At 35.5% G+C, this 13,044-nt stretch overlaps 1 protein-coding gene across 4 annotated transcripts in view; it reads right to left on the reverse strand.

Moving 5' to 3' along the window:
• Window positions 1–1,878: 1,878 nt before the first annotated feature.
• Hr3 (nuclear hormone receptor 3 ROR-beta) overlaps window positions 1,879–13,044 on the reverse strand; it is a 40,501-nt gene continuing 29,335 nt past the window's right edge. For 2 of the 4 annotated variants that reach the window (XM_086827710.1, XM_020945343.2), the window contains exons 2-9: window positions 6,879–7,106; window positions 6,511–6,679; window positions 6,100–6,263; window positions 5,934–6,037; window positions 5,712–5,858; window positions 5,405–5,648; window positions 5,198–5,348; window positions 1,879–5,124 (exon numbers count right to left, since the gene is read on the reverse strand). In XM_086827710.1, the coding sequence (XP_086683836.1) occupies window positions 5,004–5,124; window positions 5,198–5,348; window positions 5,405–5,648; window positions 5,712–5,858; window positions 5,934–6,037; window positions 6,100–6,263; window positions 6,511–6,679; window positions 6,879–7,106 (1,328 nt within the window). In that variant the 3' untranslated portion in view covers window positions 1,879–5,003. Of the gene's footprint in view, window positions 5,125–5,197; window positions 5,349–5,404; window positions 5,649–5,711; window positions 5,859–5,933; window positions 6,038–6,099; window positions 6,270–6,510; window positions 6,680–6,878; window positions 7,107–13,044 lie in introns of all 4 variants that reach the window. The other 2 variants (XM_086827709.1, XM_020945342.2) reach the window with 1 other exon arrangement.

Below are 13,044 nucleotides of genomic sequence, written 5' to 3' on the forward strand. Positions count from 1 at the left end.
CCTGCATTCAATATCCCGAGCCTCCTGACTGCCTGCAAATTGATTGACGTTTTATTAATGCGACTGCGAATGCGGCTCATAAATGCAAAATTGAGCTGCAAACAATGCCGTTGATAAATTAATACAACATTTTTAATTGGAAAATGCGCATAATAAAGTCAATTAAACGGATCACTTCCCCCAGCAAAGATTTTCCCAAGTAAAACGGTGGACAATGTTTTTTTTTTCTTTATGATTTTCTTTTGTTTTCTCTTTTGGTTTGCTTGGTTTTTTGTTTTGTATTTTGTTTTTCATTTTTGTATAATTCAGATTACATTTTATTGTTAAGAATGAATTGAATTATTTGTTTTCTGTTGTTCTTGTTGTTGTTTGTTTTATTTCCCCGATTTCGGCATCTTGAACGGTTTGTTTTTCCGGCTTTTCTTGGCTGCTTTTCACCATTTGATGCTTGCCTTGTCTCTGGTTTCTGTTTCTTTTTCTGTGTCGTTTTGCTGTTGTTGAATCATAATAATCGTAATAATGCAGTATGACATAATTTATATATATATATATGTATATATATATATAATCTGTTCCATATAATTGCATGTATATGCTAGAAGATTATATATCTAATTCGATTTACCTAAAAACAATTTACAAATATATAAAAACGAATTCACCTAGTAAACTAAAGCTACATCATGTGTTCATGTTTCGTGTAGTTTTCTCTTTTTTTTTCTCTGTGTGTGATGATAGTTTATAAAAAATGATTTCCTTTCCTGTTTTTTAAGGGCGCATGTATGTATATATCTCTTTGACTTCTGTTGATCTGTGTGGTTTTTTGTTGCTCTTTTTGCGGATTGTGCAACCAACATTTTGTGTGCTAACTCTCCCCCCTTCCCCGTGGTTGCTGTCCCCCTTTAACAATTTTGTTTACAAACTGAACTGTACATACACAAATAATATATTGGTTTATCTGTTGATTTCTGTTTTATTTATGTTCGTGTACGGGCATTAAAAAACTGAATAGTACTGTTTGAAATTAAACATGCTCAAAACACGCTCAAAAAATATAAATAATACAAAACGTAGCAAATGTTACTCGTACGCCCAGTAAAGTACAGTGGTTATTGGGATTAAGAGAAAAGGAAAAGTAATAAGAATTTTAAATTTAAAAATAACTTAAAAAAACAAATTTAAAGTAATAAATAATACAAAGCAAAGCAATATTACTCATACGCCTTGATGTACGTAGAGGAAGAGTCACAAATGTTGATGTAAAGTGTGTGTACAGTACAGTAGATATTGGGCTTAACAAAAGCAATACCTTCTTATTTATTCTGTTTGAAATAATAATTTTAAATATAAAAAATAAACCATAAGAAGTCTGAAGAGTCTTAAGTATTTGTTTATAAAAAATAAATCAAAAAAAGCTAATTTTTCTCCCAATTTGTAAGTACTTTTCTCTGAGCTAAGGATCAGTCTATTCTAGCCCATCTCCACTGTACCCGGCCTGCCTCCTTCGACTATTCAGATATTGCTTATTTTTTCTGTGAACCCAAAAAAGAGAGAATTTTTTCTGTGTGTAATGTGTGTGTGTGTGTGTGTGTGAAAGCTCCTTTTTGCAATTGATCATTTGTAACTGTCAATGGCAGCTTATTTTTTAGCTGCAACTTTTGCCATTAGCAAGTGTGTGTGTGTCTCTGTAAATGTGTGTGTTGTGAGGTGTGTGTGTGTGTGTGTGTGTGTGTCTGTGCAACAGTCGGCCTAAAGCTACTTAATCATATATATAATATATATATAATTTTCCTTCATTTCATATATAAGTTTTTGTATGTATAATTAATTTTTTACCTTCGGTTTTCTGTTGTTTTTCAATTTTTCTTCAGATTCAGATTCAGTTTATATCTTCTGTTCATTTTATTTCGATTTCTCTTCCTTTACCCTCTTTACGGGGCATGTTCTGATCTCTGTTTTTGTTTTGTTTTTGTTTTTATATATAAATGTAAATATCGTAACATAATAATTATGCCATTATATATGCTAAATTTAAATTTAAATGTACTCCATTTTACACCTTGTCGAGTTCGCGATTTCCTTTTTTTCTTTGTTATTATTTAAAAATGTAACCGTTTCTCTTACTAAAAACTTAGCATAAAAATTTAACAATACATATATCATTTATAGATACAGTTATGTTCTTGTTCTTCATGTTGTTGTCCGCTCAAACCAACTTAACTTTTTAGTTTTTCCTTTTTTTATATAGATTAACTTTGTGTCTTCCGTTTATTTAATTCATTTCTTTATTATGGATAATTTTTAACAAAGTTTCTGTTTCGTTTTTTGGGGATATTCTTTTTTTTTGTTTTGTTTTGTTTTGAGTTTGAAAGCTGCTCCCTTGCTTTGTATAAATTAAAACTAGTTTTGTATTCTCTATATTGTATATATGGTTTGTATATATATAAAGTACTTTAGGTTTCATTTTCCTTTTTATGTTTTCTTTGTGGTTTTTTGTCATTTGTATTTTTATTTTTATTTTATATATATTTAAGGCCAAAAATGTCGAACTTAAGTGTGTCCAAATCGATCGATTACAGTAAGAATAAGGATATATTTTCAATTGAGATATTGTTGTCCTCGTCCCAGTTCTATGTAAGCTAGTGTAAATATTTCTTGCACGGATTCAGGTAAAGGGGGTATATTTTCTTCATTGCTTCGTTCGTCAGGAAACTTGCAAAATAATGTTTGTTGTTGGTTTTTATTTGTTGGAATTTGCAAAATGTAATTTATTTGATTTTTATTTTTATTTGTTGTTTGTTTAGTTTTTATTGTATACATTTTATTTATAATTTTCCTTGCTATAATTAAGGTTAATTAATAATTATGCCTGCCTGCTGAAATGGTTCTTGAATAGTTTTCTTCTTTCGATCCAAAAAATCATTTTCGATTTATTAAGCATTAAATTTAGTAAAAAATGTTTCTTGGGGAGGGATTTTTGAGGGGAGTGTGGGGGGGGGGGGGAGCAAAGAGGAGGGGCTGGGGTTAGGGATTTATTTAAGACACACCAATTATCACCTACTATCCAATGTGTTTTGTTTGTTGTTTTTCTTCTTCACATTTACTCTAAGTTTTAACTAATTTATGTAATGTTAGCATGTATGTGAATGCGCTTGTATATGTGTGTGTGTGTGTGTGTGTGTGTGTGTGTGTGTGTGTGTATGCGTGTGTGTGTATCGTCTTTGTATAGTCAGTCAGTTATATAATTGTAAATATTTAAATGTATCAACCAAAAAAGTTGCCGTTTTTCTTTTGCATTGTCTTTATTTTTTTGAAGATTTTTTTAAATTGTTTTATATATTTTTGAATTTTCTCATCAATTAATATATTTTCTTTCAAGATTTCTGCTTGGAAAATGAGGGAAATGAGTGTTTTTGAGGGGGATTTTGGAGAGGGCTTTAAGGGAGGGCGGCATGCTGTCGGTTTCTGTCCGTCAGTCTGTTTTGGTTTTCTTTATTTATTTGTTGTTTATTTAAGTTGTAATCTTAGAAACAATAAACGTTTTTTCTCGTAATTATGCGTAGGATTTCATATCAAAAATGTTTTGTTTTTTGTGTGTTTTTTTTTACGTTTTATTTCATTTCTTTATTTTCTTGTATGTTTTTTTACTAAACCTTGGAACCGGATTGGGATTTGTCTATCATGCTTTAATATATAGAGCCCTAGATATACGTGTGTGTTTATGTACGTAATTAATTATTGTTTATATATATTTTTATATATATATATATATAATAAGAAACTAATAAAGAATTGTTTTTAAACAAAAATATTGCATACTTTTATGTGCTTGCTTGAAATTACCATCTTCTCGCTCACGTTTTTAACTCCTATTCATCTTCCTTCATCCTTCCTTCTCTCCTCATCCTTATCATCATCATCATTATCGTTTTATGTTTAGCTTTACTTAATCATTCTGTTTTACGTCATCTTATGTTAAATGTAAAAACGTAACGTAACGTAAATTGTAAATATATATTGTAATTGCATTAATCAATATAATTATAAGAACACATTTTCCGAGATATTCGATTTAGTTGTTGTTGTTTACAATGAAATAATTGATTTTTTGTTAGGCATTAAAAAACCGATATACATATATATATATATATATAAGACATAGTTATACATACAACTCCTGTATATAAAATACACAATATACTTTAGTTACAACATAAGGCAAAGACAACCTAGGCGGGATCGGAATCGGAACCGGAATTGGGATATCGATATCGATATATATATATCGGTTTAAGGGGAATTACAGAGAACTAACCGAAAGGGGGACAACTGATTTTAGGATATATAACATTTGTTGTGTATATCTGGGCAATGGGTTCGCTTTTTAAGTACTTTGTCAGGGGCCTTGGGGATATACATGGTTAATCATCTGCTCGGGATCTGGATATGAGAAGTCAAAGGTTACGTATCGTACATATACATAGTATAACTTCGTAAATCAGAGTTTTGATGCCCTTTGCTCGAAATGCAATCGGTTTCGGTTACGGTTAAGGTTACGGTTTCTGTGTTTTTCATTTTTTTCTCTATGAAGCAAAAAAGTCTTAACTGAGTTAACAATATTTTTGAAATATTTTCCCATCCCTTTGCTATCTCAAATATATATATATGTATATATAAGAGTTCTGTGTGTGTTTTAAGTGAGTCCTTGGCGAGGATCACATCCTTGGTTGTATGCTAGCTTAAATCATGATAAAGTTCTTGTATCCGCGCAGTGGTTACTCAAATAATTATTGTTGCTGCCACCGCTTTCCATCCTTTTTCCCATCCTTAATCCCTCAGTCCTCGAGCAGTTGTTGCTGCTGCTGCTGCTGCTGCTGCTGCTGTGTCTGCTGCGGGGGTGCAGCGGGTGACGCCACCAGGGGCAGGGCACATATTGTGGCAGCCGCATCCTCGGCAACCTCATCCGCGGTCGTCTCCAGGAACGGTTGCTGTTGCTGCTCTTGTTATGTCAGGTCCTGCTGCGAATCTATCGAGAACAGCTCCTTGTACAGCGCCGGAAAGACGACATTCGGATGCTGTTGCTTAAACTTGCTCAGCGCCTCCATGTGCAAGATGGAAATGTCGCTGGAAAATGAAAGGGGGAAACATTTTTATTAGTATGTGGATATATTCCAAAGGATTATCTATGTAGACATACCGGAAATTGGGTATATTATTCAGCAGTGTGTCCAGCACGGTGACATCGCCCTTGAGCGGCGCATGATTCGTTTCCAGCTCCTGCCGAATCGCATTCATGCTCAGATTGAAAAGCCTCTGTATTTCCGTATTTCCACGCACTCCATTGCGTTCTAAAAGATAGGACATATATCACATCATATAAGAACTAGAAATGTATATATTTTACCTGGCCAGAGCAGCACTAAGCTCTGATACAGCGCCAGTTCGGTTTCAGTCAGTTTAAGTTCGGCTATCGACTTGGCCGTTTGGAAAATGCGCGATACCAGGCGCATTTCCTCCGAATCGGATGTATAGAACGCTTCCTGGGGCAGCATTACATCGCCATAGAGTACCGCGTTCTGGGAGAGATCTAGCAGTCTGGACATGCGAACAATCGCCAGCTCAAACGAGCCCGTCTTTAGCAGTAATATCTAAAACAAGGAATTAATTCAATTATCTGCTTAATTAGTACAAATATAATTTTTGATCCCTACCTGATCGTCCTGACTGAGGCGCATGAATCCCGGTATTAGCTTAGCAAATTCAATTATGTTCTGTATCATTTGTGTAAGCTTCTCGGCGCAGTCCAGCCAGAGTTCCTCCTGGCCCAGATTCTTGTAGTAGAGAATGCGTGACACATCCTAAAAGGATGAGAAAATCATCAATTGTTATTTAAGAATATACTTTTAGGCTATATAATACGGATAAGTACTAACCGGCTGCTTTCGGAACATGTCATGCACAGCTTCCAGTTTGGTATTTGTGTTGGCATGCGCCTCCGCCAGCGTTTTGATCAGCACATCATTGATATCGCCATCCGCTACGGGGTTATAGTTTATGGAATATAGATTCCTTTGAGTGCTTAAAGGATCATATCCTTACCGTGACTAATAAATTCGGGATCAATTATTGTACTCCGCGGCTCATAGGTGGTGCTATCCACATAGTCCGCTGAGATGTCGTACTGCATGGTCTGCTGGGGCGTCACGGAGGCCGAGTAGCCGTAGGGACTGCCGTAGCCCACCTCGTTGCTCGAATAGCCGCCGCTGTAGCTGAGTGACAAGAAGGGCATTACGGGTCGGGGAGATCGATTCGGTTCATGGTTGGACATGGATGTGGCGGGAAGAGAAGAGCAGACAGAGATGGGGGAGATAAAGAACATGGACACCAGAAGGGACAGCCGGTTGGGTGGGCATCAGCAGAGAGAGAGAGAGAGGGAGAGATGGTATCAGGGGCATTGAGATCACGGATACATCAATATGGAGGATCATTCTCATATCGGTCATACTGCACCTGTTGTAGTTGTTGTGATGCAGCTGATCGCTGCTCGAGGGCGTCTGTGTATCATATACGGAGCTATCGGGTGCCGCATCACTTTGGGCCCTCATCTGGGCCCGATGGAAACGCACCTCATCCTCGACCTTCTCGCGTTGCTTCTTGGACATCCTGCCGAATTTTACAGCTGCGCGGGGTGGGTAAAGTGGGTATTATTAAGGCAAGGTCAAATTAAATAAGGGGTATATAAAGAAAATAAGGGGGAAATTAAATTAGACATGATTTAAACTATTAAAATATTACAAATCAATTGGGAAAACTATCTTTAACTGGATATATAAATAATTTAATTTCCATCCATTTCAGTTTTAAACTTTGCTACAGACCATCACGACTCATTCCCAATTTTAGGCACTTTTGCAGTCTACAGTATTGACAGCGATTGCGATTAACGCGATCCACCACACATTGCTTGTTCCGAGGACACTGGTAATTCACCACGGAGCTCTGCGAGCGCCGGAAGAATCCTTTACAGCCCTCGCAGGTGATAACGCCGTAGTGCACGCCCGATGACTTGTCGCCGCAGACTTTGCATGGAATTATCTCGATTTGAGCTAGAATTAGAAGAGGGGAAAACGTGGTGCTTAATACAGATTTAGAGAGACTTAAAATAGTATTTTTAATTTAAAGAAAATATATTGAAACCTATGATAAATGCGGTATTAATTATCTGTACACATATTAAAATACCAAAACTTCTTTAGCATAAACTACAAGGATTACTTCTCCTTTTGTTTGAGATATTCTCTCATATTCTACTCAAAGATTTACCCGGCTCTTTTATACAATTTTCCCATCGTGAAACGCCCAACAATTACAATCAATGGATTTTCCGCTGACAGAGCCCTGCCCCTGCCCCTGCCCATTCCCCCTTGTGTCTGGATTTCCGACGACTCGCAGACAATGCCACTTCGACCCCAGAGAACTATTGCGCAATATTGCAGTGCATTATATTCATGCGGCACAATGCACCGGCCACGCGGTACAAGCGAGTACCTTAAGCCACTTGTCTGCCGCACAATGTAAGAATGCCCCGCCCGGTGGTGGTGGCAAGCGGCAAGGAAGGGAGAGGGGAGATAGTGCGACAGCTGTTCGGGCATCCCTTGCCGCAATCGCAATCCTTTTCAGTGGCAAATATGATGCAATTTCCTGATCGGCAGCAGTGTGTGGCTGAGAACTGGTTCACACACCGAGAATCGCAGTGTGCTGCAATTTACACTTGTTAACATGAAAGTGCTTTAAAATTTAGCATTCTAAATATGCTTCTTTACTTATTAAATTTTAATTTCTCTAAAGATTAATAATATACATTTTGTGATCAATTCTTTATAGTTATAGTTATAGTTTAGTTTAGGTTTAGATCAAATTATTTAGTTTAGTTTTACATTTATTAAAAAACAACAAAAACTTTTCCCTATAGTTTAGTTTCAAATAAATTGTTTTAACTTCAATTATTTTAAATAATATTTTCATTTAAATAAATATTTTTGCCCAAATGAGTTTATTCTTTAATTTTATATTTATTTTTTTGGGCTTATTATAAATATATTTTAAATTGCTTGTTTTTCTCTTAATAAAAAATGTACCAAAAATTAAAAAATATTATTTTTGAAGCAAGCTTTTATACTGTAAAACCGGGGAGATATTCTTTTGAGATGGCAATTATAAATGCATAATTTTAATAAAAAAGAACAATAATTAGGCTTACTAAGAGATAAATAATATTTAAAATTAACACTTTAAAACATATTTTGTGCAGAAATAAACATATAAGGCACTCAACCTTTTGTAGCCGAGTGTTGGACTCAAAAGTCAGCGGAAGAGAGCGAAAGAGATGGGAGAGCGCTATTGGTCTCGTCTGGCGGCTGTATTGTGTAATCTAGGCGCTTTGCTGTTGCTTTGCGTATTTACCCACGAGGATGAAAGATGCGCGCTGAACCGAACGCACACAAACACAGACGCAAACTCAGACGCCACAGCATCCAGCGGTAGCAGCGACGCCGGCAGCGTGGCCAGCACTCGGCGTCAGCAGCGACGCCGGCTGAGCACAATCAAAACACAACACAACACACAGAGCACCCAGCTTGAAAAATGTGCCAAGCTGCCGCTGCCGCTGCCGAGCCGCTGCTGCTGCGCTGCCTGCCGTTCGTTCGGATCGCATTGGAGAAATGTGTGACAGATGACGAGTGAGTGAGTGAGTGAGTGAGTAAGCGAGGCGGCGCTCTGTGTGAGTGAGTGACTGAAATGAAATGTTTTTCAAGTGTCAATGAACTTTCCCAACACGGCAGTATCTCACAGATACAGATACCGCTACACACACACACACACACAACAGCATGTCCGTAAACATTCTCGGCGAGCGAAGGAAAAGAAAACAAAAACAAAATCGAAAAGAAAGTTCTCTCGCGCCCCACTCTCTTTACTGGTTTACTCTTAGTCCCCCAAAAGAGCGCTGCCGAGCAAAGCTCTCTCTCCCTCTCTCTCTCTCGTTGCAGACAGATATTTAATTATGGCAGAATGTGTGTCGTCATCACTGGGCTATGCAATGGGGAAAAAAAAGGGAGGGGAAGTCTTGGGGACAATCCTTACTTAAACCGCTTTAAACTTTTTATCGTTCTCGAGCATTACGAAATACTCGAAATACTGGCACGCAAAATGCAATAAATGCGCGGCGGCTCTTTCTTTCTTTCCCCCAAAAGAAAAGCTAACATAAATCTTTATCTGAAGTACGGAGGGAATGCGTGTGTGCGTGTTTATGAGTCTTCAAGGCAGATAAGACAACTGCTGCACTAAAGAGAGAGACAGAGAGTAAGAGAGGGGGCGAACAAACATACCGTTATGTCAAGTCAAAGCCTTAAAGTTTACAGGCAGTTTTGTAGCTCATTTGTATGCAGTTCAGGAAATCGATAAGTCAACCGATAACATTTACATGTGTCGCTTTAAAGGCAATGTACATAACCGAAAAAACGGAGTATATACATAATATATATTTAAACCCTTCCAGGGTAACATAATTTCATTAAGATGCTGAAAACGTAGTAAAGAAATCATTTCCAAACCTATATATCATATATATATTCTTGATCAGCATTAAGAGCCGAGTCGTTCTTGCAATGTCTGGTCAGAAAATACATTTTCGAAACTTTTTCAAAATTTGAAATTTTTAAAAATAAATTTTTTTTTAAAATATCAAAATTTGCTAAAAATTTGGAATATTTAATATTTTAAATGGAGTATGCAGATTTGTTAACCTTATAAAAACTAACATAGAACAGTTTTCCGAATTGAAATTAATGCTTTTTTGGCTTAGTTATGAATTTTTAAAACTTTACCTATAAATATCAAATATGTGAGGCTTATAAAGATTGATTTCCGATTCGAGCTTATAATTTAAGTGCTAAACTTATTTTTGAACTGAAACTACTTATCTTTTTACATTTTTAAACAGTTCTTCCTTAATACACACATGGCGTATACTTAATGTAAGAGCTTTCACGTTAAGTATACGCCATGTATGCTAGATCTTAAATGAAAGACTTTTTTGTACAATTTCAGGGTATTATAATTTTAGTCAGAAGCTTATAAATATGTGAAGGAGTTATTTGCGACCCTATAAATGATATATATTCTTGATCAGCATCAACAGCTTAATCGATCTAGCTATATCTTGCCAAAATCTATTTTTTTCAACATTTTCTAAATTTGCACAATTTTATAAGGGGTTACATCGTTAAAATTGTAAAAAATTGAAAAAAATTGAGTCTCTTTAAATGTTAAGTTGAGGATGCAGTTTTATTACCCTGATAAAAACTAGCATAGGAAACCTTTCCGAGTTGAAATTAATGCTTTTTTGGCTTAGTTCTGAGTTTTTAAAATTCTGATTGGTCGAACAAATTGTGGTATAAATATATAGATACAAATTAATTGTAATGATTAATTTGTGTCACTGATCTAGCTATTACTTTTAATAAAAATGTGTGTAAGATTATTCAAACAGTTAGGAATAATGAAATACAAATAAACAAATAAAGGCAAATTATTAAGACAATTTTTTAGCAAAGCAGAATTTAAAACAAAAATTTTTTCAAAGTAAAATTTACTTTTGCTTAATTATTTAAATAGTTATTAAAACAACTTTAAAACCTATAAATAACTTTGAATAATTAAAATTCTCATAAATACATATGCGTTTAATATAAGATTATTCGAAATATCCATAGAAGACACATTCATTGCATTAATTCCTATTCGACACATTTTTCAGATATTTCAGTCAGGCTTTTCATACTTTTCCCGCGCTCTGCTCTATTTACTTGAATTGTATTTCCTCATTTTAAGAACCCACAAAAATTACAAGACAACAGGTTTACCTTAAGGCAATTAACTTTTAACTTACGCACATATTCGCCGACATTTGGGTTAACAAATAGCAGGCTCAAATATTTACTTAATACGCGGCGCGGAAAAGTGTGTCATGAAATACATTTTATTGTCTTATTTGGCGTATTTTTTTTTTAACACTGTGTACTTTAACGGCGAGAAAACAAAATTTATGACATACTTTTCTCGAAATGAAGGCAAATATTGGGTGAAATTGTTTGCTTATCAGAGGCAAGAAAAAAGGGCGGCACGAATTCATTGCTGAATTTTTTAGAGTACATACAAATAAGTAATGAATTCATCATTCCCGTTTTAATCAATTTTTAATTAACCAGTGCTGTTTTCAAATTGATTTTCTGCCAGACGGGGAACGCCTTTGCTCAATGAAAACGCATCCATTGAGTTATGTTAGGTAATTCCACATCATCGCTGCACTTGTATCACGTACACGCACCGTTGCCGGGCAGAAACATGTTACAGAAAAAAAATACCAACTAAAGTAAAGTATGTAAAAAGAGTGATGGAAAAACCTGCATTTTATTATTGACTACGAAAATCTGTAATACAAATAAAAAATACAAATTAAATGCTGTCGGGAAACCGCTTAATAAAATAAATTCTGAATGGCCAAAAATGGCCGAGGGAAAATGCTGAAATATTTTTGCATATGCAATTTATTTGCAAAGCCCCCCACGGGCTTTCATTCTTTCGTTTCTTTTTTTTCCACTGGCTTTCCTGCTTTTGCTGGGTGCAGCAATAACCAGAAGTCAAAATTAATATGTTCTTCTTTATGGCGAATGCATGCCCGCAAAAAAGAAAAAAACACAAAAAAGAAATGCAGTTTGCAGCGCGGCGGCGGCGGTGTACATGCATGTGTGTGCACTCGCTTAAAAAAAAATTAATATGCAACGACATGTGCTAACGAAAAAAAAAACAAATAAAAAAAAACATAAAAAGTATCAAAAACCCGGGAGACTGGGCGAGACGTAAAGCTGTCAGCTGGGCGGCCGCAGGAGAGGGGGCCAGGGGCGGACTGCATATGAATTGCAGTTTTTGGCACTGCGGCGAACGGCAAAGTCAAATAAAATAACAATAACAACGCCAGAAACTATAGCAATAATATAAGAGAGAAGAAAAAACAAAAAACCCCACCAAACACACACATAACACCTCACGAACAGTCTGACAAAGGTTAAGAAAATACTGTTAATCGTATTATCGGAGTTTGTAAAAAAAATAAAGCAATATTTAATAAATATCATAATATTATTAGAAAAAATTAATAGTAAAATTGGGAAAAATATCAAAAATGTTTTGTAAAATATATATTTTTATATATATATTTATTATAATAAAATTATTAGAAAAAATTAATGGTATAATTGCAAAAATATCAAAAATGTTTTGTAAGAATTGGTATCTGCTTGCTAAACGATAGCTTGGGAATTATTGCGGTTTTGATAGGTTCCATAGGCTTATTCCGATTCTAAATAATACCTGAAACACCTTTGGTTTCTTCCTGTTTTCTAAAGTTCTTTTGCTTTTGCTGAATATATATGTATGCAGAACAAAGCTGTTATGTGCATTTATTATTAATAATAAAAAATGTTTGTGATTGATATTGATTACGATTTAATTTTGTATAGGTTTTAAAGGTTTATTCCTATTATTAATAGTGAGTAGTGATGCTGTTATTTCTACTATTTATTTATTTATTATACTCACTATTAATAATAGGAATAAACCTTAATAACTTACTATCCCTAATATTTGCTTAAATTGTTATATTATTTTTTAACATCTACTGCACTTTATGGCCTATTCTATCCCACTGTGCTGTGGCAAAGAGTGAAGCAAAGTCAGTTTGCAGTCAACGCAGCTGCGACTGCGACTGCGATTTCTGCTGCTGCTGCTGCTGCTGTTGCTGTTGTTGCTGCTGCAGTTGCTGCTGCAGTTGCTGCTGCCATTATTGCACAAGTTGCTTCGTTCGTTGAATCGGCAGCGACAGCGGCAGCGGCACGAGCTCGTGTCGCGTCGGCAGTTCGTTCGACTCGGATTCGCATTCGCATTGGCAAAAAAGCTGCTTCGTAAGTGGGTCAGCGAGCTGTGGGG

The sequence above is a fragment of the Drosophila serrata genome, unplaced genomic scaffold, assembly GCF_035046125.1.
Source record: "Drosophila serrata isolate PLE 108 unplaced genomic scaffold, ASM3504612v1 contig_184, whole genome shotgun sequence".
Taxonomy (NCBI): Eukaryota; Metazoa; Arthropoda; class Insecta; order Diptera; family Drosophilidae; genus Drosophila; species Drosophila serrata.